The sequence below is a fragment of the Equus przewalskii genome, chromosome 25, assembly GCF_037783145.1.
Source record: "Equus przewalskii isolate Varuska chromosome 25, EquPr2, whole genome shotgun sequence".
Classification (NCBI taxonomy): domain Eukaryota; kingdom Metazoa; phylum Chordata; class Mammalia; order Perissodactyla; family Equidae; genus Equus; species Equus przewalskii.
The window spans coordinates 21,413,611-21,441,244 of record NC_091855.1 but is presented as its reverse complement, the minus strand read 5'-3'; the positions used below and the strand labels follow the sequence as shown (position 1 = coordinate 21,441,244).

The following is a 27,634-nucleotide window of genomic DNA, read 5'->3' as shown; positions in this document are numbered from 1 at the left end:
GGGAGAACAGGACCTGTGCTGACCGGAACATCAGGGCAGACCATTGGCCCCTCTGCCCTCCAGCCCGGGGCCCCCAGCTTGATGGAAAACCCTGTTGGAAGCTCTGAGCCCACAAAGACCACAAGACCACAAGGGCCTGGATTCCACATCCCGCTGCAGAGGCCCAGGCCACCCAGCTCGGCTGACTGAGGAAATCCCTTTCCTCTCACTGAGTCTGTTTCCTCATCTGCAAACCAGTGTGATATCTACTAGGTGAGTGAAGGATTAAGCAAAATCGTGTATGTAAAATTGCTTTAAAAACTGTAGAGGGGCTGGCCCCATGGCCAAGTGGTTAAGTTCACGCGCTCCGCTGCAGGGGGCCCAGTGTTTCATTGGTTCGAATCCTGGGCGTAGACATGGCACTGCTCGTCAAACCACGCTGAAGCAGCATCCCTCATGCCACAACTAGAAGGACACACAATGAAGAATATACAACTATGTACCAGGGGGCTTTGGGGAGAAAAAGGAAAAATAAAATACAGGGCTGGCCCCGTGGCCGAGTGGTTAAGTTCGCACGCTCCGCTGCAGGCGGCCCAGTGTTTCGTTGGTTCGAATCCTGGGCGCGGACATGGCACTGCTCATCAAACCATGCTGAGGCGGCGTCCCACATGCCACAACTAGAAGGACCCACAACGAAGAATATACAACTATGTACTGGGGGGCTTTGGGGAGAAAAAGGAAAAAAAAAACAAAACTGTAAAGCGTTGTTCAAACTGAGTGGGTGGTTTTACAGCACAGTTCATTACTGCAGAGGGAACTTGTGATTAATTTTCCATGTCACCCCTTAAATGGGTTGTCATAAGGGCTACTGTGAACCTGACCCCATGCTCCCAGTAGGCTGTGGACCCCATGAAGTCAAGAACATGCGCTGTTCACCACTCCATGAAAGAAACTTGTTGAAAGAACAGTCTGCTGAATCCTCATAGCAACCCCGTGAAGTAGGTGCTGATTCTATCCCCATTTTACAGATGAGAAACCTGAGGTTTACAGAGTGGTTCTGTGCAACGTAACGATATGGGTCTTACTTAGGTAGAACCAACCTTCAAATGCTCTGGGGAGGCCACTCTCCCTTGTAAGTGCCTCCTCCTGGAGGGCTGACAGTGTGGTCAGGAGAGGCTGTGGCTGCCTTCCTAACAGAGGGACATTGCACCTGTCCTGCATGCTCTTACCTGTCTGCACTCATTTCACACAGATGCGCTGTGCACCTGTCACATGAGAAAGAAAAGGCAATCGGAAGGTACAAATGCAAGCCAGCGGACCCCGGTGCTGTCTTGTTATATTGTGTCTCCTGGTCCCCATTCCAAGGTCTGCCCAAGCCTGTGGTTTTCAGAGAACAGACTCTCAGAACTAGTGCAAACCTTGCATCCCCACCCCCAGCCAGACACACCCTTCCTGAGGGAGCAGAGAAGTCATGCTGAGAATGCTGCCTGCCGGGGAACCTGAGGCAGGCGTGCTGTTGGGCCACCTCACCGAGCAAGGATGCTGCCTGGCACAGAGCAGACTCTGAAAAGCTGTCCTCAGCCTGGTACGTCCTCAGCCCGGGGTTTGAAAGGACTGTTCCAGGCCTGCCTGTCTGAACCCTCCACACGTCACTGCATCCACTTCAGCAGCAATAACAGCCACCTTTACTGTGTATCTACCACGTGCACCACCTGCATCAGCTCCCTCGGTCCTCATGACGACCCTCTGAGGAAGGCCCACCAGTGCCCATCGCACAGACCGAGACACTGACACTCGGGAGCCAAAGCGAGCTACCCGGGGCCACCCAGAGCCCTGCACCACCCCTGCCCCCACAAGAAGCCTGGGGAAATCAGACAGGCCCCTGTCGCTGACCCAACAGCTGAGGTGGTCTGGGGGAAGGCGGGGGTGGGGGGGGTGGGGGGGGCTGTCCTCCGGTGTCCTTGTGCCTCAGCCTCCCCAGGTGGCCTATGGAAGCCATTCACTAGAGGATTTTCTGAAGCGTAAACCACATTCCAGCACTGACAAAGTGCTTCGAAGTGACAGAATTATTGAACCCTAATTCCGAGGTGCCTAAGTGTCGTGAACACTCACAGAGCACTCACAAGAGCTCACTGAGTATCCCTCTCCCCATTCTGTACCAGTGAGGAAACTGAGGCTCACAGAAGCCGACTTCCCTGGGGCACTTTAGAGATCTCTCTCTCAAGTCCAGCAGTCCCATTTCCTGCAGGGAGGGGGCTGGAGGTCATCCTCTGTGCCGGAGGATGGGAGAGGACAGGAAGGGAAGGTGTCAAGACTCTCTGTGCCTCCACCCCTTATCCAACCCTAACCATTTCTCAGGTCACTCTGGCTGCTGTGGCTTCTTGGGAACAATTTCAGTATTCACACAAGCATGGCAAAATTAAAAAGACAGAAAGGAGGAAAACACATACCTAAACGAATTCATACGAGTTTGTCCTGCCTTAGAAGGCTCTGAAGAATCTGGGTCCTGCCCCCACCCCACCCTACCCTTCTCTCTCTAGCCTCAACATCCCCCTGGCTCTCCATAATTATCAGTTCCTGGAACGCCACATCTCCTAGGCTTCTGGGCCTTGGAACAAGCCCACTCGGCTCCCTCCGCCTCCTCGCCTGGCCGTCCTCCACCTCCAGGTCCCACTCAGGCAGGTGCTCCTTCTCCTCCCATGGCCTGTGCTGTGACTGTCTGTCGCCTCCCCCTAGACTGGCTCCGCTCTGCGGTCCCAGTTCCTGGCACAGGAGGTGCTCAGCACACACCAAGAGCTAACACCGAGGAGTGCTTATTAGGAAGCAGCTAGAGTTCTGCTTTTCATATAGTGAACCTTTCATTTTCCCAACAACCCTGGAGGTAAACATCTTTCTCTCCATCTTAGAGATGAGAAAGGTGAGCAGAGTCCAGGATGAGGCAGAGCAAGGACTTGAAATCAGGCGGTCTGGCTGGAGTCTCCGCTCTGACCCACCGTGCCCACTGCAGGCCTGCGTTCACCCGGCATGGTAGCTGGCGCCAGGTGAGTTACCACCACTTGCACGCTGCTAATTCTCCCCGTTCACCGGTGTCAGCTGCACGGCCAGCCTGTCATCCCTTGAAGAAGGATGATCCCAGGCTTTTGCAGGGTTGTTGCTCCAGCAGAAGGGTCAAGACGTGTCTGTTGATTTGGCACTGGTGCTCTCCCAGGACAAGAGGACTGAGCGTTAACAACCAGAACTCAAGCGATGTTCTTGACCTTTGTGTGTGTGTGTGTGTGTGTGTGTGTGAGAGAGAGAGAGAGAGATGGAGCAAGAGTTCTAATTTTATTTATTTATTTTTGTTCCTTTCAATTTGTTTTATGGCCCCAGCGGCTAGCTGCCAGCAAAGCCAGGCTGGTGGCCTTGTAATTTCTGTAAGTGCCTCCTCGATAAAGTGATGAGATTAATTCATCAGAATTCCTGTGGTCTCTTGAGGGCAGTCTAGGGGCGCTCAGGAGTAGGGAGGGGCATCTGCAGTATGCACGTACACAGACATACACACACACGCACACACTGCCAGCTGAAGTGTGGCAGGTTCGAGGGGAGCTCTTATAGGACGGGGACATGGCCAACAGCTAGCATAAACTCAGGGTTCTAAGCTGGGAGTGTTCTAACCCGCTCAGTATAGACATATGCAGACTCTACTCAGGCAAGCCACCTATCCCCTCTGGGCTCCAGTTTCCTCATCTGCAAAATGGGCACAGTACGCTCTCATCTCATAAAGTGCAGCTTCCAGGACACAAAGCTCATAAAGGGCTTGGTGAAGTGCATGCACGGGAGAGCAATGGGCAAGGCTGCTATGCTCACCCTTACATCCAGAGAGGGCTGCCAGGGTGATACAGCCAGAGACTCCGAGAGAAGTCTCTTCTAGGTGTCAGACCTGAGGCTAGCCACCCAATCTGACATTTAAGCACATTAACGTCAGCCTCCCCAAGACAGACCTCAGAGCTCACGCTGCATGTGCCTGTGGGAGGAAGGCAAGAATCCCTGAACCTGACCTGGATTCTGTGTGGCCTCCAGATGGAGAGGAAATCCCCACCATCAACTCTCTTTGATCCTGTGCCCCAGGAAAAGGGAACCCCAGGGGCGTCCCCATCAGCTGTCCTTGAGCAGCTGCAGGGAGCGGCAGTCCCCTCTCGGGGCTCAGGGAGGTGCAGAGCTTAGATAAATGGCTCCCGGGAATGCACGGGCGCAGAGGCCGCTGGCTAACATCAGAGCCTGAATGGCCATTTTAAGCCGCTGGTGTGAAAAGGCTAGGCTGGAAGTCACTTGGTTCCACACCCTTATTTCTCCCTCTCCTGGAGGACAGAGCCTACCCCTTTCATCTCTGCGTGGTCCACTGTCCTCAGCCTTCCGCCCGTCCCGCCTCCTTTACCCACTCGCTGGATGATTTCATTCCTGCCACTGGCTTCAGCTAAGGTGTCACTGGCAAGGATGGGCAGCAAGATGCATGGCTTGTGCCTAACACCCTGAGATCCGTCTGCCTGCTGCCTAGTTCCACCTGGCAGTCCCGTGGGTTCCTCACACTGAAGCCATCCCCAGGCAGCCTGCTCCTCGCACTGTGTCCTTGTCTCAGTGAAGGGGCCACTCGCCACCCCGGCGCTGAGGTCAGAAACTGCGGTGGCATCCGGGATTCTTGCCTCTCCTTTACTTTGCAGGTCCTTTCCGTCCTGCGGCCCTGACACGTCCTCGCTCCTTCCCCTCTGCCACAGTGAGTTCCCACACTCACCAGCTCTCGCCTCCCCTCTAATGCGCTCGCCTCTCTCGTCTCCATTTCCCTTTCCGATCAATCGATCCCCCACCGCCCGTGGAAGGACGTTTCCTGTGCAAAATCCCTTGATGGACAGAAGAAGGGAGAAAGTAGAAACCAAAGTAGCCAGAGAGGGGGCTCCGGACGAGAAATAAGCCATTTGTACTGCAGAACCTCAGACAGCCTCAGGCAATGATGACTTGAGATACCACAGAGGATGGAGTGGGGTATGGGCTGCACATGGGGGAATTTGCTGAAAGTCTGCATTTAAGGGGAACTTAGCTGCTGTTCCACCCAACCTGGGCGGCCACCCAGGATCTCCCCACAACCTGCACAAGAGAAGCCATCTTAATCTCTGGAGAATATACTCAAGTGAAGCTCTGGGCTCAGGGACCCCGGCTCAGCTGAGGGCAGACGGGAAGCTGGGGCTGAAAAGCTGACTGAATATTGCATACTGAACAGTGAGACCACCCAGCCCAGCCCCAAGCCCACTCCTAGAATTCCGGCAGCCAGATGCTCACTCCACCCATCTACACCCCCTCAACCTTCACCCCTGGTACCTGAAGATAAGAATTCATAGGATTCCTCTCTGGAAGAACGAACGGCATCAGAGAAAAGACCACAGATAAAGATAAGCCAAGGGAACGCTCCTTTTATGCTTTTTATCCCTGTTTGCACTTAGCACAGCTAAAGATTACCAAGACGTTTATGAAAAGCCTTCAAAATGCAAGTCCAAAATAAATGGGGAAAAAGCGTGTGGGAGGAGACCAGGACAGGGCAGGAAGCAGAAATAAGCCTCCTAGAGCAATAATCTGTGTGCCGTTAAGAAGAAAAAAATACTGCAGTCACGAAACAAGAACAGCATGCAATAAAAAGAACACATAAAATGGAGCACATAGAAGTTACAAATACGAAAGCCACAAAAAAATTCGAAAGAGTCACCTAAGGAGCTACTCTAGAATAGAACAAAAATCAAAGATATGGACAATGGGCTAGAAAAGATGTAAGAATTAGAGGCCTGATCCTGGAATCTCAATATCCAACCAGGAGGAGTTTTCGAAAGAGAATACAATCACTGGAGAGGAAGCTACCACGAAGGGAGGGAGGAGACAAGGGACGAAAATTTCTAAGACCCGAAGCATGTGAGTTTCCAGACCAGAAAGGCCTGCGGAGAGCCCAGAAGAAAGAATGAAGACCTGGACAAGACTACAGAAATGGAGACGAATGAGTGGCGGCCAGGGGTCGGGGAGCGGGGAGAGAGGGAGGCAACGTGGCTACAGAAGGGCCAGGAATCCACGTCACGGGACTGTTGTGTGTCTTGACTGTGGCGGGGTCACAGGACTCTACAGAGGGACAAAACTGCATAGAACTGAACACACACACCACACACAGTGAGCGTGTACAACTGGTGAAATCCAAACAGGGTGGCTGGATCGTATCTACGCCGTTTTCCGGGTGTGATACTGTGCTAAGGTTATACGGGACGTTACCATCGGGGGTAACGGGGTGAAAGGTATATGGGATCTCTCTGCATTATTTCTTACAGCTGCATGGGAATCTACAAGATCTCAAAAATATAAAAATAATAATAAAAGACCTACAACACACAACCAATGTTTATCATAAAATCTCAATCACGGAGGACAAGGAAAAGATCCCAAAAACTTTCACGGAGAGTAAAAAAGTCAAATACAAAGGATCAAGAATAAGTGTGGCCACCACATCTCTAACTACAAGGGAAAAAAAACTCTTAGGTGCGCCCATGTGCGCACACACACACAACTGGGGCACATACTCTCTGCTTTTCTTCTACTTTGCACCCATCATCCGACTTCATTCATTTCTCTTGTCTATCGTCTGCTCTGTCCACTGCTGTTTCCTCAGCACCTAGGACTGTGTCTGGAAAAGAGTGAGGCCTCAATACATGTTTTCCAAATAAATCAATAAAACTTGACGGCAGCACTAGAAGCTGGAAGACAAAAGGAGCAATGGGGCCCCAACTTCCAGAGGAGATCGTTTTCAGACAGAATTTTACACCAAGTCAAGGTATGGATCTTAAGTGTGGGCTGAAGGATTGGTAAAGGCATTTCCACACATCCAAGGCATCGACATTTTCCCTCTCCTGTGCTTTCCAGCATGTGCTTCCTCCAAAAAGGGAGGGACCAAAAAGAGGAAGAGGTAGGATGCAGAGAACAGGGGTTCCAGCCCAGAAGAAAAGTCAAGGACACGTCAAGGAGGAACTGGCAGTAAGCAAGTAGATTTAACCAAAAATTGTGATCTAACCATATTTGGACAACGGGAAGACGGGAAATGTATGCGTGTGTGTTGAGATGGGGTGGGCAATTGGAACTAACTCATCTTTCATAACAGGAAGTCCAGAAGTAATGTCAATATTGCTCAGTCAGTAAATATGGCTGTAAAAACCATATTAGTAACTAAGAAGATAAATGCTAGAACAAAGATTTCCTTAAATGGTTAACTCTGGATCACGGAGAGAGGGGAGAGAGTGGGTGGGGCCAGGGATGCTATTTTTCCCTGTAAGATTTACACTTCTACTTTTTAAACTATGTGCACACATTACTTTGATAAAAGTTAAAAATTAACTTAAAATTTAAATTTAAGAAATCACCCAACTGCGCCTGTGAAAAGAATGAAATCTAACCTCCAGAGCAAAGCCTACCAGGCCCTTTATGATCTGGCCACCTCTGACCAGTCCACCCTAATCTCCCCCCACCTTGGCCCCCAGTTTGTAGGCTCCAAGAAACTACATGGTGCCTCCCAGCCCTCTCATACCTTTCTCTGCCTGGAACTCCTCCTGGAAAACTCTCCCACAACCTTGGAGCCTCAGCTCTCAGATGACCTTCTCCGTGACACCCTCTTCCCTTCTGTCCCAAGCAGGCTTACATGCTGCTTTCTGTTTGCCCCCACCACCCATCTCCTGACACTTAACTAGTTTAGCGTTTCATAATCGGGATTTTGCACAGCATCCTCCCTTCTGCACTGTGTGCTTATTGGGAAGAGAGGTTATTAGGTCTTTCGTTTTTGCATCTCAAGTATAGTGCCTGGCCCCTGGAAATATCTGTAATCAAAGCAATGAATCAGAAACAAGAATCCCCACCTAGAGAATCTAGAATTCAACAGTGACCTCGGGTAGTCAAATGCACTGCCTCCAGTGGCTCCTCCCAATCCTGGTCCTTCCTGAAGCAGCAGGCACTGAGCACCACCTCTTGAAACCCACTCCTCTGTTCGATTTCATCTCATCTTCCTTCTCTTTGCAAGAATTCTTCCAATGCCTCTGACCACATTGAATCGAGATTTTCCACAGAATCGTCCCCTCTGCTAATGAGGGAGCTGATGATGCTATGTTTCTTACGAGCATCCACGGTTGTCTCAGGGGGTTCCTTCCAGGCCATTGGCCCCTTTCTGCAAGTTTTAATGTGCACATCAGGGCAGTGACAACCACATACAGCCGTCACCTAGTGGACAGTAACTGCACACAGCCAAATTCAGAGATGTCACACGGGGAAAACGACCAAATCCAGTACTTCTCAGTCTCCTTTCAAGGCTCTTACTTCTCTTCCTTTCACCAAGGTCCCTCCTCCTGACCCCAGCCCTTTCCCCTCGCCTTCTGAACAGCTGTCCAGGAACAAGCTCGCCTGGAGAGCAGGGTAAATCAGACCGCTGGGCCTGGGCCCCCAGAACCTCTTATTCAGCAGGTCTGGGCCAGGGCGGAAACGTGCATTTGTAACAAGCTCCCAGGCGAAGCCTGTTCTGTCTTGTCCGGGGACCACACTTTGAGAACCACGGTCCTAGAAGACCTCCTTAGACCCAAAACCCCACCCAGATTCCACTCTTGGGCTCTAGGCCCCGATTTCCAACTCTCCAGGGTAAATCCTGTGAACTGATGGAACTCAACATGTCCCAAACTTTATCCACTATCCCAACCCATACCTCCCCCAACCCCTTCACACCAGAAAACTCTTCTTTCCAGGTTTCTTTCCCCCAGTGGCCCCATCACCTCCCTAGTAGCCTAAATTAGAAATCTAAGAGTCAAGCTCATAATCCAGTCACTATTCTTTTCATAGTGAATCCACTTTCAAGTTTCTCAAGCCAAACCACTCCTTTTAACCCTCTGCCCCGTCCTGCTTTCGACGCCTCTAAATGGACCATTAACTAGATCTCCTACGTGGACCTCCCGCCCCCATCTTCCTTCTCACTGCCAGAATTATCTTGCTAAAAGGAGATCTGATTAATGCCCTACTCAAAAACCTTCAATGGGGGGCTGGCCCCGTGGCCGAGTGGTTAAGTTCGCGTGCTCCGCTGCAGGCGGCCCAGTGTTTCATTGGTTCGAATCCTGGGCGCGGACATGGCGCTGCTCATCAGACCACGCTGAGGCAGCGTCCCACATGCCACAACTAGAAGGACCCACAACGAAGAATACACAACTATGTACCGGGGGGCTTTGGGGAGAAAAAGGAAAAAATAAAATCTTTAAAACAAACAAACAAACAAACAAAAACCTTCAATGGCTTCCTGTTGCCAAGCATAAATAACCAAAACAATGACTATTTCTCTAATGGCTATCCTATGCCAGGCGCCAACGTAAAGACTTCACGTGCATGTGGCATTTAACTTCTGCACTAACATTCTAGGAGCAGGAACTCTTTACTAGTCTCCTTAATCCCATTTTATTGACAAGCCCAGAGAAACTAAGTAACTTGCCCAAGTTGACACAACTAAGAAATTGTAAGGTGGGGATTCTAAGCCCAGTGAAACAGCCCTCAAATCTTAAAATATGACTCTATTTTACTCTCCCTCACACAGCCTAGGAAGCCCTGATGTCCAGCCCCGCTCTGCTTGTCCAGCCCCTCCCCCCTCTGAGCCCCTGCTTCCCTCGGCAGAGCAGTCAGCCCCTCTGGGCCCGCTCCTGCCATTCTTTCTGCCAGCACAGTCACTTGCACCGCTGCTTAAGGCCCCTCTCTGGGAAGTCAGCCCGCCCTGGCTGGGCTCTCAGACTTGCATGTTGGCTGTCTCTCTGAAACGAGGAATTGTGACTTGTGCTTCCTCTCATTCCCAGTTTGAGGGTTTAACTGACTCTTTTTATACAGATGAGGAAACTGAGGCCAGAGGACCAAAGTGCCCCCCCAAGGGCAACTGGCTGGTGAGTGGCAAGGCTGGGTTAGCACCGGGCTCCGATGCCCACTCACTCCTGGCTTTGTCTCTGCACCCTCTTCGTCTTGTGTATCCTGGGATCCCGGGCCTCATTCTCCAGGACAAAAGGCCTGGAGGTGGCCCAAGGCAGGATAACCCATCAAGCATCGCCCTGCCCCTCTCATTGGGGAGCTTCCTTCCAAGCCGGCATCTGGGCCCCAGGTGAACAGAGGAAGCCCTGTGCCAGGGCCTCTTTCTCGTTTCCTCCTCCTCATCTTAAGTCACATACCCAGGAGCTGTCGAGGGGCCTCCCAGGACCTGCCAAGTTGGCCACGTGCCCTGGGAAGGTAGAGAGGGGTCCAGGTAACTTTACCCTGCACACAGCCCCTGATGGCCATGCATCTTGTGTTCGTGTGCTGTCAATGGTTAAGTGTGGCACTCACCACAGCCTTGAACTTCATGAATCTCTCCAGCCCTCACTCACACCAGCCACACTGGCCCTCCCCCTGGTCCTGAAGTACATCTGCTGTTTCCTGGAATACTGGCCCCAGGACCCTTTCACGTGCTTCACCTCACTTCAAAAGTCCTCTTCCTAGCACGGCCATCCCTAATGCTCTGTGTAAATCAGACTCTTCTCTCGATCACCTTGGGTCTCGTCATTGGTTTCTCTCTTTCACAGCACTTGTCTCAGTCTGTCATTATGAGTCCTTATTTGTTACCATATTTACTCTCTGCTTCCCCTCTAGAAGACAGGCCCACCACGGTAGAGGCCATTGCTCCATCCTCAGTTCCCAGCACAAGGGTTGGGACTCAGTAAACATTCACCAAAGAAGTGAACAACTGCTTCCCAAGGTCCAGTGTGAGGCAAGAGTTTTCCCCAAACACTGTCCTTTAGAAAAGAGGGAGTGGCTTAATATCTGAGTGTTTGTGGGGTCTCATATTAGGAGTACTGTGTCAATCACTTTATACTGAACAACTACTACTGGGAAGACCCACTGCTCTGAGAAGACCTCAATCCATGCTAGTCGCCTGACCGAACCGCTAACAAAGAGGGTAAAGAAATTTAACACAAATTTCCTTATTCCTGGGAATGTGACCTCAGCATTACAAATGTTGAGTATCAAAAGGCGTATAGTACCTGCTCCGTTGTGGAAATCATGATTGTAAATGGACTCAAATAAAAAAGAACTGTCCTAATGGTCTAAGAACCATACTTTTGGCTCAAAATAAAAGTTTTAGGGTGAGCTGCACATACATACTCATAAAATCTCAAGGAGCTGAGACAGAAGGGAAGACAGTGTGCTCTAAAACACTGTTAAATGACTCATGGGGCCAGCCCGGTGGCACAGCAGTTAAGTTCGCACACTCCACTTCGGCAGCCCCGGGTTCGCCGGTTCAGATCCCGGGTGTGGACATGGCACCGCTTGGCAAAAGCCATGCTGTGGCAGGCGTCCCACATATAAAGTAAAGGAAGATGGGCACGGATGTTAGCTCAGGGCCAGTCTTCCTCAGCAAAAAGAGGAGGATTGGCAGCAGATGTTAGCTCCGGGCTAATCTTCCTCAAAAAAAAAAAAAAGACTCAGAAGGTGGCCTGAGAGCAGGCTGAGACACTTTTATCAAAGATTCAAGTGAAAAATTAGATAAACCTTGCTTCACAAAATGTGACTACAAAAAGTTTTTTTTAAAAAAATACATTGTTTTACACAATGTGACTTAAAATATGCAAGTATAACTAAAATTCACTTCTTGTTATAAGTAGACATTTGACTGTTTTATCTAGATCCCTAAAAGTTTACATATGCAAACTGGCCAAACTTCCTTGGTTTGTCCTCATTAGGAAAATGGGGGACCCCTTTGGGGATCGCCTGCTATTCAGACACATTGAGAACCTCCTACGTGCCGGGTGCTGTGGGAGGATGTGGCATTTGGCAAAAATCAAGATAAATGTGACACTGTTCCTTAGGAGCTTAAAATCATCTCGGGGAACCAGACAAGTAACAGCAAGAACCATACAGTGTGGTAACTGTTGTTGTTGTGCTGGGAGGAGATTCACACGAGCATCCAGGAGGGGCGCTATCTATGTCATGAGAAGAGTAAGTCGGAGAAGGCTTCCTGGAGGAAATGGCAGCTAACTTGAGACCTAATAGATAAAAATAGGGACTGGAGGTTGGGAGGGAGAGCAAAGAGAAGACTAGGTGCAAAGTCTAGATATTGAAAGCAAGCGACAGGGCCTGGGGAGTGGAAAACAGAGCAGTCAGGCTGCCCTGCAGCCTGCAAGGGAGAGTAGCACGAGATGAGGCTGCAAGGTCAAGGTGGGGCCATCCCAGAGGACAGCCTCAGCCACACTCTGGAGCTTTGATTTTACCGACAAGCAAGATAGAAGAGTGACATGTTCTGATGTGTGTTCAGGAAGGTCTCTCTGGCAGCTCTGAAGAAAACAGACTGGGAAGAGGTGAGCCAGCAGCCAAGAGACCAGAGTAAAAGTGACTGTCGTCAGTGGTCAGCGGTGGCCTGGACTTAAGAAGGGGGAATGGAGAAGCCGTTGGGTCAAGAGATATGAATGGGGGAGACGAAGAGGATGTGGCTGCTGGGATGCTGGTTTGGGATGGGGGGCAGGAAGCAGAGCTAAGGATAAGACCCATTTCTGGCTTGAGCACTGGAGGAGTGACGCAGGCACTGACTTGAGAATACAAGGAGAAACATTTGATGGCAGGGACACAGCTCCTGGTTAGGACTTGTTGCATTTGGGGTGCTTCTGGGACATCCAAGTGTAAATATCCATTAGGTGTTACAGGCACTGGAGAGCTCACGGGAGAGGCTGAGGACAAGAGCTATGGAATTGGCTGAATCATCCTGGCTCCGGAGGCAACTGAGCCAAGGGCAGGAGAAGATACTGGGCACATAAGGTGGGTCAAGAACTGAGAAGAGGAAGAGAAAGGGGGACCTGGAAGCTGAAGGTTGAAAGGATATGGGTGGTTTTTTAAAGATTGGAGATACTGCAAGTATTTAAATGCTGATAGAAGGAAGCCAACTGTGGAAAGTGAGGAGATAAAAGAGAGGAGATAACGGGTAGGAGGGTCTTTGGGAGGTGGGGAAGAGATGGAGCCAATGCCTGAGCAGAGCTGAGCCTGGGTAGGGGACATCTCTTCCGGCAGGAGTGGGAAGCAATGAATAACTGCACAGGCCACGAACGAAAAAGACTGCAGACTTGGGGGAGAGTGGGTAGGACTGGCGGCAACAAGTGAGGGAGTTCCCCTCTGACGCTTCTCCATCCTCAATGGAACAGGAGGCGGGGTCACTGCTGAGAATGAAACATGGTCACAGGGTCAAGGTTTAGGGGTACAACTTGGAAAAGTCCCCCAGGTGGCTCCCCCAAAGGCCACCTCTTTCCTGGTACTCATTACAAAGGTTTTCATTACTGTGGGGTCAGTATCACAGTCCACAATCCGGCCCTCAGCCCTATCATCCAGAAGCCTGACTCTGCCAGCCACAGAAAAGGGGTCCATCTCTCAGAGGCAGACTCACATTGCCCAAACTCAGGAACCTGATGTATAAGCCCAAGGATGCCAGCACACTCAAGTACAAGGAGAAACTGATCTGCCTGACCAGTAAGTTCACTCCAAGCAGAAAACCTACAGGGGAACCAGACCATAAGCAGAAAGACGTTAATCGGATCAATTGAATGTTTCGTCACGTCAGGCTGTGCCCAGGCTGACTCTCCTTTCTTAGGAGTGGTGCCTTTGTGAAGACTGCCTTCTTTTCCTAGGCCTCCAGGGCTGGCCAATCCTCTTCCACGGGCACCTTTTTTCCTTCAGATCTGCCAGTAAATTCAATCAGGGTGGGGGTTATCTCCTTTACCATGGAGCCACTCTGTCCCTTCTGGAAGATGCCTTTTTGTCCATCTCTGAGCCCATCTATTCTGGGTGAGTGTCATAATCCCCAGCTCCAACAACACACTTGCTTTCTTAACATAGACTCGGGCAGGCAAAGTCGTAATAAACACACATGCACTACTGAGGGTTGACTTTAAGCCCGATGAGGGCAGGGGAGTTGCATCTGCCTTGTGCAATACTATCGTGCAGGGAAGTGCCAATTTTTTCTGCAAAGGGCCAGAAAAATGTCAATGTCTTAGGTTTTGTGGCCAGAAGGTCTCTGTCACAACTACTCAACCAAGGCACCAAAGGAGACACAAACAAGAGTAAAGGAACGGGTGGGGCTGAGCTCCAGCACAACCTGATTTACAAAAGCAAGAGGCCGGCCTGCAGGATGTACTTTGCCCGCATCTCCCAGCTCTTCCCTCGTGGCCCTGGCCGTCCTGCAGTGCTAGCCACAGCACAGCCAAGCACTCAGGGAGCACTCAGGAAGTATCTGTAGAGAAGGGCTGGCCGTCTGAGGGCTTTCTCCCTACGTCAGTCATGACATCTCTGTTTCTGCAAGATGTCTTCCCACATTGGCGGAACCACTGACTTGAGGAGACTGAAGTGACAGGAGGAGGGAGGCGGGTGTGAGCTACAGGATTTTCAGAGCTTTCCAAGCATTTCCGTGGATTTGTGAAGGGAGCCTTCTATGACGAAAGGCTCCCAGTCCAAGTTACTGGACTTTTCAAAAACGGCCTGAATATCCTCATTACTTGGGTGGGTGCTGAGGACACTGTGCCCTGATGGGGAGCCTGGGGCTGCGCCGGCAGACTGTGCTCGAAGCTTCTTGAGGGCGGTTACCGGTCTCCTCTCCTACGTCCCCTGCAATTCCTTCCTCGGAGTGGGGGCTCAGTAAACGCTCACTCACTTCTCAGCCAATCTCTGTGGTTGTCCAGTCATCGTTCGTTCTTTTCCTCTTTATACCTTTCCTATGTTTTCCAAATTTTCTACAACTATTATGTTCAGAAGCAACAAAATCAAAATCTTCGTTAGAACAAAGCCAAAGACTTAATAAAATAACCAAAGCAACCCAATCAGGTTTAGAGTGTACTTTTCCCTCTTCTAGATAGAAACCTCTGATTATAAATGTGAAACACCTCTTGTGAGAAAGAGACCAGAGCAGGTCAGCTCTCATTGCTCTAAGTGCTGCTGTTTTCCTTCGACTTCTAGGGAGAGATCATTATCCCGTCTGTGGGAGCAAATAATAAGACTATTTACAAATCCTTTCAGTGGACCTGATTGCCCAGGCCATTCTCGGCACCCCGGCCTCAGCTGAGGGTGCAGTGGGGTTTCTGAGTCTCTGCTTTCTCAGCCTCTGCTTTCAGAAAATGGGACCCAGAACTCTCCAGCTCACTTAAGAACAATATGGAGAGAAGAAAATGTCATTGTCTCCTAAAAAGCAATTTTTCAAAAACTCATCTCGAAGAGTCTCCAAGAATGGCAACCTCACCAAGACCACTTCCCAATTTGGGAAGAAAAACGCTGCTGTTTCAGTAACTTAAATTGGTTTGAGTATCTCTTGTGTATTTGTCAAATATCCCGTGGTATTGGTTGGATAGAAAACTGGAGTTTTGCAACCCTGGCTGAGTCAGGAGACTCAGAGTCACTAAGCAGTGTTTTTCAAACCGATTCCAGGCCCCAGACTTGGGGGCGTGAAGCCGGCAGGGCCCCGGGTGCATCCATTCCCTGGGCTGGAGGGCAGCACAGCACCTGACGCAAAGGGACTCAATGAACAGTTGCTGAAAGAAGCTGGTATCACGGCCCCTTTGGGGGAAGATACAGGGAACTGGGGTCTGGAGTTTTAGGAAAACTTACTTTTTCCTGTTTTCCTCTTTGCGCTATTTGAGTTTTTACCTTTTTATTTTAAAGGGTTCATTTAGAAAACAAATATTAGTTATAACTAAAATAGCTTAAAATGATTTAAATCCTGTTAAGTCAAAATAATAATTACTCTGTTTTATTCAAGTATAGTTACAAAAGCTTGCTCTGTAAGATAAAGCAAAATGTGTGTCTGCTGTCTCAGTAATACGTCTTAAGTGATACTGCAAAAGTGAAAGGAATAATTGCAAACATTAGTTAGCACTGACTAAGTGCCAGGCAACATGCTAAGTGCTTCATATATGTTAACTCACTTAATCCTCTTTTCACAGCTCTGTGTGCCGTAGGAATGACGTCATCTCACTTTACTGATGAGGAAACCAAAGCACGGAGAGAAACTGAGGCAGTGCGCCCAAGGGCATGCAGCTGTAAGGTTGTGTGTGGAGCCACCTGACCCAGGAGCCGGGTGGTTAGTCTCAACTAACAGACAGAATTGGAAACACAGCCAATCCTAATGCCCTCGATTGGTTTAATAAATAAATTGTCACAAGAAATTTAAACCAATATTTGAATAATATTTGAATGGTTATTCAGTTTTTCAGTTGAATGAATAAACTGAAAATCATCCTAGGGAAGCTCAGCCTGACTCCTCCTAAAAGGAAACGGGGGGCAGGAAGGGAGGACACCCTCGGGACAGCGGGGCAGGGTCCTGGACGAGGGACCCAGGCCAGGGACAGGACAGGGCTCTGGTTTTCTGAGTCTGGTTTGCAGTTTCTGTCCCAGTGGGATAGCATCAGCTCATCTCAGTTACCTGCATGAGCAGCGATTTGTGTCTATCTTAGCACCACCACCTGGAACAACGGCTGGTGCTTAGTAGGTACTCAACAGATACCTGGCTGAATGAACGAAGCGAGTGCTCTACCCCCGTCTGTTGTTCTGTGTGCAGAGCCGTTCCTCCTGTGCCATGAACTTGACAACAAGCCTTTGAGGGTGGACCCATCCTGATCCCCATTTTCCCTGGAGTGACTTTACAGAGGGCACCCCTCAGGGCTCTTGAGCACCTTCGTCAGAATCATTCACTCCAGCACCCATTGAAAGAAACAGCCACCCCCATGGCCAGGGGGACATGACTCAGTTGATATGCAGATGCACTGAAAAAGCCCCAGAAGACAGGCCACAGAGGGATCAGACAGGGTGGGTGGTCAGGGGGATCTTTCCCTTGCTCTGTCTGCCGACTCTTGCAATGAAGAAAAGATGCATGTTTCACTCGTGCAATTAAAAAAGATCAAAACCAAGTGAGGGACCCTTTATATTGCAAGAGGTCTGGAATTGCAAGGCAAACTAATGCTATTTTTTTTCCCCCAAAAGATCAGCTTTTTAGGGCCACACAATTGAGACTGTTCCCCAGACCAGTGAGAGGCACGGTGTGGTGAGGTATTGCTGTGAGTTTCCCGGGGCCCCGTAGAGGAGCGCATGCCACCCCAACAACAGTGCTGGACGAAATCCTTATTCAGAATCCCAGAAAGAGAAACCCCGAGAGACAGAAAAGGGAGCCGATGGAACCTCTGCTCAGCGGCGCCCAGACCCGGCCTAGTAGCTGGCAGGAATCACCCGGTTCCTGCTGGACCCGCGGGCCAGGCGCCCCCCACCCACACCCCAGCCTGGCCCGGCCTTGTGGCCACGCACCTTGGATGGTCCTCTTAAAGAAGGCCTTGCAGGCCTCGCAGGAGGCCACACCGTAGTGGTAGCCAGAGGCAATGTCCCCACACACGAGGCACAGGCGCTTGGGGATGGCGTTAAGCATGTACTCGCACTTGATGGCCGAGTCCTCCATGATGCCACTGGCACAGTCCTCGTAGCTCTTGCGGCACGGGGTGCCTCCCAGCCCAGCGCCTGCAAACATGGGCGGCGAGTCCAGACCGTTGGCGTGGGCACCCAGGGCCAGGCCGAAGCCACCGCTGGCGTCGGATGAGCCACTGGGGCTGTGGTGGCTGAGGGCGTCGATGCCCGAGGACGGGCTGGACGGCTCCGTCTTGATGAAGGACCCGCAGCTGGAGCTCAGGTGCCGGTCGTCTGCAGACATTCTGTTCAGCAGCCTGTGGACACAGAGCGCGGGAAGTCAGCTCCGAGGAGGGCGCGGTGGGTGTGACACTGTCCCAGGAATTAGCTTTGGGCTCCGGGCACCCAATGGGTGGGGCAGCTGGGGAGGGGTTTAGCTCAGGCTAAGGCGTTGATGAGATAAAATGCTGGCTGAGAATGTCAATTGGTCAAGAACCGGCTCAGCCCAGAGCAAATTTCTGGCATCACCCCCCAGAACTTTCTGAGTTCTCAAAGAAGGAGCTATGTGTGCTCAATAAACTTCAGATTAGGCTCCCCAGCGCTCTGCAAATTGCTGGCTTGAGGGTGACAAAAAGTGCTAACAAATCAGCCAAAATATTGGGCCAATCTTCCCGCACAACAGTGAGACATGCTGCCTAAAAGTGAAAGTCCGGGTATGTCAGACCCTGGACCAGACACCCTCAGTACAATGACCTGATAACCCACTTCACCTGGCCTGACTGGGCCATCAGGTAAGTCCAAGCTTGACATTTCCCCTGAGCACCGTCATCATTGAGATTGAGAACAGAGATGCCAAGGCAACCAGTCAGGGCAAGAGGCAGGGCTTGTGGCAAAGGCCCCAGCCAAACTGGCTGCCCTCTGGGTTTTGCCTCTGGCCCAGCGCACGTGTAGCGGGTGGCTCCAGGCCCCCTCTCTCATTTCCCTTCCTAGCCCCTGAGCAGGTGGCTTGTGCCCAGCCCTTCCCCTTTAAGAGGCTGTGCCTCCATCAGGCAGCATGGGGGAGCTCTCCAACCCCGACTCTGTGCATCTTCCAGCTGCTTCTTGACCTTAAGTTTCAACCTTTAAGTCTCCCTGCCTCACCCCCAAGTCGAGGGAGCATTACCGACATGGCAGGATCACTACGAAAAGTCACAAAATGTTTCCCGGAATGAAAGCCCCTCCTCCCAGAAGCATGCTGGGTGGGTGAGAAGACAGGCAAGATGTGAGCCTCTCACAGCCCAGCCCCCAGGATGGAGGGGCCGCTCTCCGCATGGGCAAGAGCTCACATGAGACAAAAGTGTGGTTCTGTGAAGCCCAGCTGCAGCCCACACTCAAGACCTCTGGAGCCAGCCAGGACCTGAGCCACGAGGGTGGGTCGGGGTCCTTCTGTTCCTGGCCTGGCCTGGCCATGTGGAGGTAAAGAGGAGGCCAAGGCTTCTGCAGGAGGAGCAGGGGAAAGGAAAGGGAAAGGTCCTGGAGAATGCAAAGAGCTGGAGAGGCTGGCAGCACAGCCCCATTGGTGGAAAGATGGCTCCGCCCTGGGAGGGAGGGCCTCAGTGCTGGAGGGCCCATGGGGGGCAGGGGGGGAGCGGCCACAGTCCCACCTCCAACGACCCCCAGAGGTAGCTCCTGTTTTGTGAGCAGCCCACTGAGGAAAGGACTGGTCACCACCTGGGGAAAGGACCACCTTATCACACCCACAAAGCCCACCCTGACGCTACCACCTTGGCACCACCAGCACCCCGGAATACTGAATGCAATCGTATGACGGGGAGGGGCGTCCACGGCCCCTGGCCCCAGTAATGATCTTCTAGTTAGTACACCTCCCAAGGGGCTGGCCCATCCATCTACATGAACGCGACCAGACACAGGGAAATCATCGCCCCACAGACAGGTCTAATCAGAAGCTGAGAGCTGCTTCCGATAAAAAGATAAAAGATACATACAAGGCTCCTACTCTCAAGAAGTTTATCATCCACTGGAATGGAGCGTTTGAAGATAGAGGCTCCTGGTCTCCGGTTCCAATCTGAATGTTCCCGAGTCCTCTGAGACGCATCTCCTACGTGCCCCAAGTTTCCCTTATGTCGGCAGAGGGCACTCCAGTTGAGGGGCTCCTCTGGGCCCGTTTATATCTCTGGCAGGTGCCCCATCAGCTCCCTGGGCTCTGCATGGCCACCTGCCTCCCTCCATCCACCAGCGGGTCCCTGGTGTGTCCTCAGGAAATGACATCAGCCTAGCAGGTCATATTCCAGACGGAGAATCTGCCTGAGCAGGCACAACGGGCCTTTGGGTTACCTCCCAGAACGCCCTGCACAGCAGGCGGGAGCTGCCCAGGTGCTCTTTCAGTTGTCAGCCTCTCCTGCTCACTGCTCAGGCTCTGCAGTTCACAGGGACATCCCCAGGCCCCCTGTGACAAACCCTGCTGGGACAGACAGCCCCCAGACCTCAGTCCTCCAACTCCACCCCTCCCCCAAGCTCATGAGAGCTGGAGATTTCAAGAGATACGCTTGATGTAAACAGCAATTATAGCAACTCCCATTTCGTGAGTATGTCTTATACGCCACCCGCTTCAGATTGGTCCCTTGGACGGACAAGAACCACGTGCCCCGAGGGAAGGAGACAGGGAGCCCGCAGCCCCTCCCGGGGGGCAGTAGGCCACAATTTTCCCTCGGCCTCATGGCTCAGCCAACCCTGAAGGACAGCCAGGGCGGGCCACGGTTTCGTCCCCTAAGCTGTGGTTTCCCCTCCTGCCCTCCCCTCCATTCAGAAGAGCACAAAGTATCCTGCCATGGGCTCTGCAGCCCACACGCACCCTGTCCAGATCCCGCCTCCAGGCCTCGGTGGGTCCGAGACTCCAGGGCTGAGAGGAAGCAAACTGGACGCTGACCCCAGTCAGAATGTGCACACACAGCCGGCCACTCGTTCAGTGCCTGAGGCCCACTGGGGGAGTCCAGCGACTTCATTCCAGCAGCCTTCTCCTATCTGTGACCATTATTTTGACCCCACTAGAATGTCTTTTCCAGGGAGAGCCAACATGTATTTCAGGCACCTACTATGTGTCAAGTGCTGGCCAGATAACGGGACGTGACCAGCACAGCCCCGGATCTCAGGAAGCTCAGCCTCTCACGGAAAGGACAGAAACTTAACAAACACAGGTGTGCAGAGCACCAGAAAAGCCAGGGGGCCCGTGAGCTGAGGGGGGCTCCCTGCCGAGCCTGCTGGTCTTGCCTCATTCGTCCATCACTCGCTCATCCATATTTACAGACTGAGTGAAGAACCCCGGGGCCCAGCTTCTTTTCTGTGTTCAAAATCCCTTCCAGACTCTTCTGCCTGGTTTTTCCGCTCTCCAGGGCTGCCTGGCTGCCCCTCTGCTTCAGAGGCTGAACCAGACTAGTGGCCATTCACCAGCCCAGCACGTCGGACACCTTCTTTTGTACCATCATATTTAACCCTCACAACCTGTCTGCCAGACACTGCTATACCCACTTTCCAGAAGAGAGGAGCCAGAGCTCAGAGCTTCTCCCAGGTCACCTGAGTGCCAGGAGAAGCTGGGGTGCTGACCCGCACTGTCTGGCTGCCCAGGGCCAAGTCCTGTGCTCCAGAGGACTCTGCCTCCCCGATACCAGGCCTCAAAAAGAGCTGCCCCGGGCAGGGGCCCCAGGTTCACAGCCCTTAAAAAACGCAGAGCAGAGCTCCTAAGCCCTGGACCCTCCTGGCTGTCATATCTTGACCTATAGTGTGAGAGTCGAGAACTCTCTGGGGGCACAGAACAGGGCAGGGGAAAGAAAGTTGCTAGAGAGACAGGACCCTCCAAGAAAGCTGCCTCCCCTCTGTCCGTCTGTCCTTGACCTCCAGCTCATTCTTCATTCATCCAAAAGCAAAATTTATAGGAAAGACAGATGGACAGAAGTCCAGGAAGAGGACAGAGAAGAATTGGCCAGAAGAGTTGGAAGAGAATAAAAAGAGAGCCTGTTGTGGAAATGCAATGAGGAGGTGGTGGGAGCAGGTCACACACACCTACAAGGTCCGAGGAAGTCCGAAGGGCCACTGACCACTGCAGAGAGCGGTCAGGAGGGGGCTGGGGACTTCAAGGCATGGTGGGGACGGAAGCCACGCTGTGATGGCTGGAGGAAGTAGAAACGCAGATAATTCTTTCAAGAAGTTTGGCTGCAAAGGGCAGAGGAAGGGGTGAGGCTGGGGGCCTCCTGAACACCTTCAGGCAGCGCCATCCACTTGAACTTGGGGGGGCTGGGGGTGGAGAAGGAACATTTTGTTGTTATTGTCAGTGATTCTCGGTTTCTTTGATGAGGAGGCAGGGTGTGAAGAATGGAAGGAATTTAAGGTATTTAAAAATTATGGAATCCATACCATTTCCAGTTTGCCCTGGGCAAACCTGATCCCATCTACTGACCCAGGACAATTACTCATCCCCGTCTCTCCCCGAGTAGACAGTGAATGAAACGCTGATGGTGAAGGGTAAGTCCAGACAGAGTGAATGAAGATACAGAAGGGAAATGTCAGCTTTTCTCGAATTCCAGGTCGGCCTCATCAGTCAGCTGAGGTGCTTATTGAACAGCTAACCAACCTCCTGGACCTGACCCCACCCCAGTCCTAATCTGACCACGCACCTCTGCATGTGGGGCCAAGAAATCTGCATTTTTGGTCTGCCTGGCTTGTTTTTGGCACCCCAGTTGTGATTCCTAGGGGCACCACGTTGGAGTCCCACTGGAATAACTGCTGCCTCAGGGGACCTGGGAGGCGTGTGACAGGAATCTGGAATGTGGGAAGAGACATTAGCTGAAGCAGCCAGCAGGAGGCAGAGAGAAGGCTGCCGTGGAGAGGGGAAGTTGGAGGTGGCAGAGCGGGGAGTTGAGAGGTCTCCCACCCCCTCACCCCCATCCAGCCTCTACTCACTCCGTGAGGTGGGAGGCGCAGGGGTGAAGGCTGACGGTGGGAGGTCTAGGAAAAGGAAGAAAGTTTGCAACGGCAACTGCAGAGGAGGAAAGAGAAATCAGGGGCCAAAGGTTGACCAGGCCCCTTAACTCAGTCTGCAGGAGCACCAAGGCAGGGGGAGCCCAGCCCCCTGAAGCAGCCCCCTTACATCTGGGTGTCCCAAGCTGGTCACTACTGCTATTTGGGGCAGGTAACTCTTCTTTGTGGGGCTGTGCTGTGCATTGCAGGATGTTCTGGAGCATCCCTGGCCTCTACCCACTAGATACCAACAGCATCCTTCCTCCAAGACAAAAACCTTCTCCAGACATTACCAAATGTTCCCCAGGGGGGCAAAATCGCCCCCCATTGAGAACCAGACTTAGATGTACAAGGGAAGAGGGTGGGCCAGGGGCACAGAAGCTGAGGGTTGGACAAAGGAAAAGTGTAGTTTTGGGATAGAGGGGAATGATGTCAGAAAGGGCGGAACTGGGAGAAAAGGGCGAGTCCAAGAGTGTGGTAGTTTCCAGGGAGTGGAGGCTGCAGGACAGGAGATTGGTCAGGGAAGATTTCAGAGGTGGAGCCAAGGCCCAGGAGGATGCGGCCACGGGATGGGTGGCCAAGACCATGTGCAGGAGGAGCGCAGCCTCGGGAGGAAGGGAGAGGTGGCTGACACTTGTGCTCTGGGGAGGAGGGAGTCCTGTCGAGTCCATCATCTGTGGTTGGCTGGGACTCAGTTCCCAAGTGGGTTGATGACTATTGACTTTATGGGGAGGGGACAGATGCCCCATCTAAGCAGCCTTTGAAAGAGCAGTAGTCAGTGGTCGAAGCCCCTTGAGGCATCATTTTCCCTTTGATCCATCTCACAACAGGAACACAGCCAGAGCTGCCCTGGCCTCAATTTCACCGCCATCTGATTAGACAGGGCCTTCCTCCCGCCCCCACCCGGCCCTGGCCCTGGCTCTTGTAGCATCCAGTGGGGGGCCCTGTACCCCAGAGTGGCCTGACCTCCAGGGATGCCTGAGCTTACTGGGGGGGCGGTCTCTGCCTCTGCTGGACATCGCCCTGCTGGACAACGAAGTGGGTTGAAGATATTCCTAATTCAGAGACCAACAGAATCTTGGAAGTTCTGAATGAAACCCAAACTATTGAGCGATTTTGCCCCAAAACCCAAAAGAAATTCCAGGATATCAGCAAGAGCCATCATAAATTTTTAAGCTAGGGCTCCACGAATCTGTCCCCCTCAAGGTGGCCCGCTGGCGGGCAGGCAGCAGGGGAGAAGCTTCTGGAGAAACAGAAGCTCCTGGAGAAACAGAAGCTCCTGGAGGGAAGCGGGTGGACTGGCCTGATTAGCCCAGGGTCCGGCTTGCTTTCTTCTACTGGGTAGAGTCCACCCCACCACACCAAGAACCTGGGTCACATGCCGGGGCCACCCCTGGAAGAGCAGAAACAAGCAGCTGAGTCACTTGACCTTATGAGCCTGACTCTGGTGTCACACAAGTCAGTTCTACCACACCCGTAGCTGTTGACTCTGAGTAAACAGGTCACCCTCTTTGGGCCTCAGGGTCCTCATCTGTACAATGGGCGCAATCACCACACCTCTCTCATAGGGCTGTTCTGGCGAGCATGAGCCGGCGCAGGCAAAACCTTCAGAACGTGCCAGCGCCCAGCACACACTCGTCGGACACTGGCTGCTGTTGCAATTCTCCAGGAAACCCTTCCAGAAAATTCAGCAGCTGGCAGCCTGTGGTTAAACCCAGCTAAGCTCCTCCCTCAACCAAGTCCCCAGATCTAGAATTGAGGATAATTCCACAAGAAACTTGGCATTACCAGGAGGGAGAGTGGTTGGTTAGGCAAATTAAGAGGATAAATAAGGCTGAGACGAGAATCCACTCTACAGAAGAAAAATGGTTTCTGAACACCTGAGAGATTGTCACGTACATTTCTGTAATTAATCTGCTAACCAGGCGCCAGCGGAGCTGTTCATTAGAGCAGACCCACAGACCCGCCAGCAAGGCTTTATTTGTTACTACAGCCCCTCAGGTACCTGAAAGAAACACAGCTAAAGTCCCTTTAAAAATACTGTTAAAGGATGCAGAAGGAGCCTTTAATAGGGAGGCAGGATGAGGAAGACCAGGCAACTGGATGTGAATGACTGTCAAGGTCTCAGTGATCCTGCTGCGACATGGAGTCATGGGCACTTATCACATGGGAGGGAGGGAGAAAGGAAGAAAAGAAGGGAGGGAGGGAGGAAAAAAAGGTAGAGAGGGAGGGAGGGAAGACCAGTGATGAGAAGTGTTATGAACCAAAGATGATGATTAATCCAATTCTGTGCATCTCAGTTCCATTAATTATATTTTTTTCCTTAAACTCAGATATTTCATTAATTCAGATTGACCTTCCCCCTGAGTAGTCTGAATCGTCTATTTTAATAAATGGTGTTTTACTATTCCTGTGTGATTGAAATCTTGCATATGTGCATTTTCCAACAGTAGATCCACTTCTCTGGACAGACACCCCAGCACAGCTGGAGCCAGCGCATCATAAGTCCCCAGAGATCTCCTGCCTCCCCTGTGACTTTCAGAGGAGAAATGAAGCCCCGAGGAGCTGCGACTCGCTCACAGTTACCAACGAGAGAGCCTGGCTGACTGGGGGTTTAGAGACACAGAGAGCTGGTGACCTGCCCAAGAGAGTGAGCTGACTCGGGCAGCAGCCCACCCACCACCCTCCATGGCCACGTTGTTACCCCAGCTCCATTCTTGTGGTGGGTCAATTTTATCTGGTCTGTTCGGAACATTTTCCTAACATTCTCTCTCTTCCTCCCCTTGGAGGCCCCTCTGGGACCCAGGACTTCCAAATGACCAGGTAGCAAACCGGCTTCAGAGAGCGCCTGCCTTCCCCTGTGCGCGGAAGCTCAGGTAAAAATCTGTAATTAAGCATCTTGTCCTTCAAAAGATTAGTCAAAACCAGGCTGATCCCGGACAACTGATCGAAATCTCGTTCCACACAAATTACGGCATGGAAAATAATGATGAGTAATTAGTGCCTTTCAATCGGGGCTTTTTATCCATGATTTTCCAGGCTGCATCCATCATAATGAGAAGAGAGAGGCTCTGTCAAAGCAGGAGGAGACAACTGGATGTGGCGTGGCTGCCCTGGGACAGTTGGGAGGGGCCGGTCCAGGGGCAAAGCCTGGGGACCCGGCCCACAGGGGACGGCCGCTGCTGGCTCACACTGTGGCTTTGTGCAAATTAGAAAAAGGGGCCCCTCTGGGGAGACCAATTTGAAACTTCAGCCCTCAGCTCCGTCCTCAGTCCAGTGCCCTCATGTAGGACCCAAAGGTACCCAGCAGCTCTGACATTAGCCCTGGGCTCTGACCACTCCAAAGGGGTGTGTTGGGAGGAAGGACAGCATCACAAATTCAGAATATGCCCCAAATACACCTCTAGCGTTCTTTCTTTCAACAGCTATTGGAGATCTGACATCTGTGAATTTATCTTAACTCTTCTTGAATCTGTTATTTTCACCCTGTATGAAGCATGATCCGGCACAAACATCCCACCAACTGTCACTGAACAGATTCAGCAGTTTCTAGACGGCATTCAATCCCCACAGTGGCCGTGGGGCTGGGCCACAGAACTTAGTGGCTGGAGCTGGACTGCCTGAGTTTGAATCCCAGTTCTGTCCTTTACAGGGTAATTAACCTTTCTGTGCCTCAGTTTCCTCATCTGTAAAGTGAGGATGACAATCATAGTATTTGTCTCATAGGGCGGTCTTGAGGATTAGCGAGTTAATACAGAAAAGAGCTTAGAACAGTGCCTGGCCTACAGTAAGTCCCCGATAAATAAATCTTAGCACTTGCTACTAGCACCACTTCTTGGTAATAAGGAGAGGGCTTCATTTACAGTCTCTAAAAAGTTAAATCTCACAGCAAGTGAGATGCCTTACTCCCTCTCTCCTCCCATCATTCACCCATCCACGCATCTGCCGGTCCACACATTATGATCATCATGCATTTGCGTGCCCGCGCTGTGTGCTGGAACTTGCACCGAGAAAGTCCCTTTTCAGGCAAAGGGCCTCCTTATTCAGGCATGACTAGAACCAACCATTAGAACTACCGAGGCTCTCTCCTGGGAGCTGACACCGACTCCAGCATTCTCTCTCTCTTACTCGTGTGCACACATGGAGCTCCCACAGGAACTGCCACGTTCTTACAGACCTCCCACCCCCTGGCCCAGCGGACCGAGCCAGGGGTGTGCACCTGACCCGGGCTGGGCCAATGAGTCTCTCCCGTGAGATCTGTGGCGTCAGGGCTGCCTCTCCAGGGACAGAAGCAGGAAGATGGACAGCTCAGGCATGAGCAAGGTCATACTTGGCACCAACGTGCAGCGAGGGAGAAGAATATCGAAGCTGGCAGCAGAGAAGGGTGCCGGCCAGGGGCAGAGTCCTGGGAGCCTGAGTCGCTGTCAGCAGCTGCTTGTGAGCCGGGTAGCACCTCTGCTCAAGCAGACGAGCAGGGCCTGATTCCCTGACACCATAGCTCACACAAGGTGGGGGGTGTCTGACGTTTAACCAAAAGAGCAATTCACAGGCCATCTCATTCCTTTATCCACCCCTCATTCATCCCATTACTATTCCTTGAATATTTACTGTGTGCCAGACACTATTCTAGCACTGGGAGGGACTGGGGCACAAGGTGGACAGGTTCCTGCCCTCAAGGAGGGAAAATACCATATTTCATCGACTCTAAGTTACACCATTTTTTCACATTTCATCATCTCGGCAATCAGAATGCATCTCGAATTCATAGCATGTCATAGTTTAATTTAATTAGCGGTTCTAAAAATAATGGTGTCTTTAACAACAGATGATGTCATAGGTGCAATGCAATCTGATAAATAAGTATAGCTGAGACAGCTATGAGTTCACCAAAAGCAATTTCATTTTATTCCTAGACACGAGGAAAATGACATTTCCCAGTCTCCCTTGTGGTTAGCGGTGACCATGGGATGGGGTCCTGGCCAATGGAACTTGGGCAAAGGGATATAAGCCACTCCCCTATCTGGCTCATAAAAATCTCCCACGGCGCTCCCCCCTGCCCCCCGTCCCACCCTCTCTCTGTCTTCCCCCAACTGCAGGCTGCATGGATCCAGGCGGAGGCTCCAGAGGACCCAGGAAGGGGCCCCAGGGAGGAACCACAAATTAGAAGGAGCTGGGACCTGAATACCCTCAT

General features: G+C 51.7%; 1 protein-coding gene across 2 annotated transcripts in view; it reads right to left on the bottom strand.

Annotated features, from left to right (window-relative positions):
* The window catches only part of ESRRB (estrogen related receptor beta), a 176,697-nt gene that overhangs the window by 44,764 nt on the left and 104,299 nt on the right, over positions 1 to 27,634 (bottom strand). For both annotated transcript variants that reach the window (XM_070594146.1, XM_070594145.1), the window contains one exon: positions 17,341 to 17,750. In XM_070594146.1, the coding sequence (XP_070450247.1) occupies positions 17,341 to 17,750 (410 nt within the window). The remainder of the gene's footprint in view (positions 1 to 17,340; positions 17,751 to 27,634) is intronic.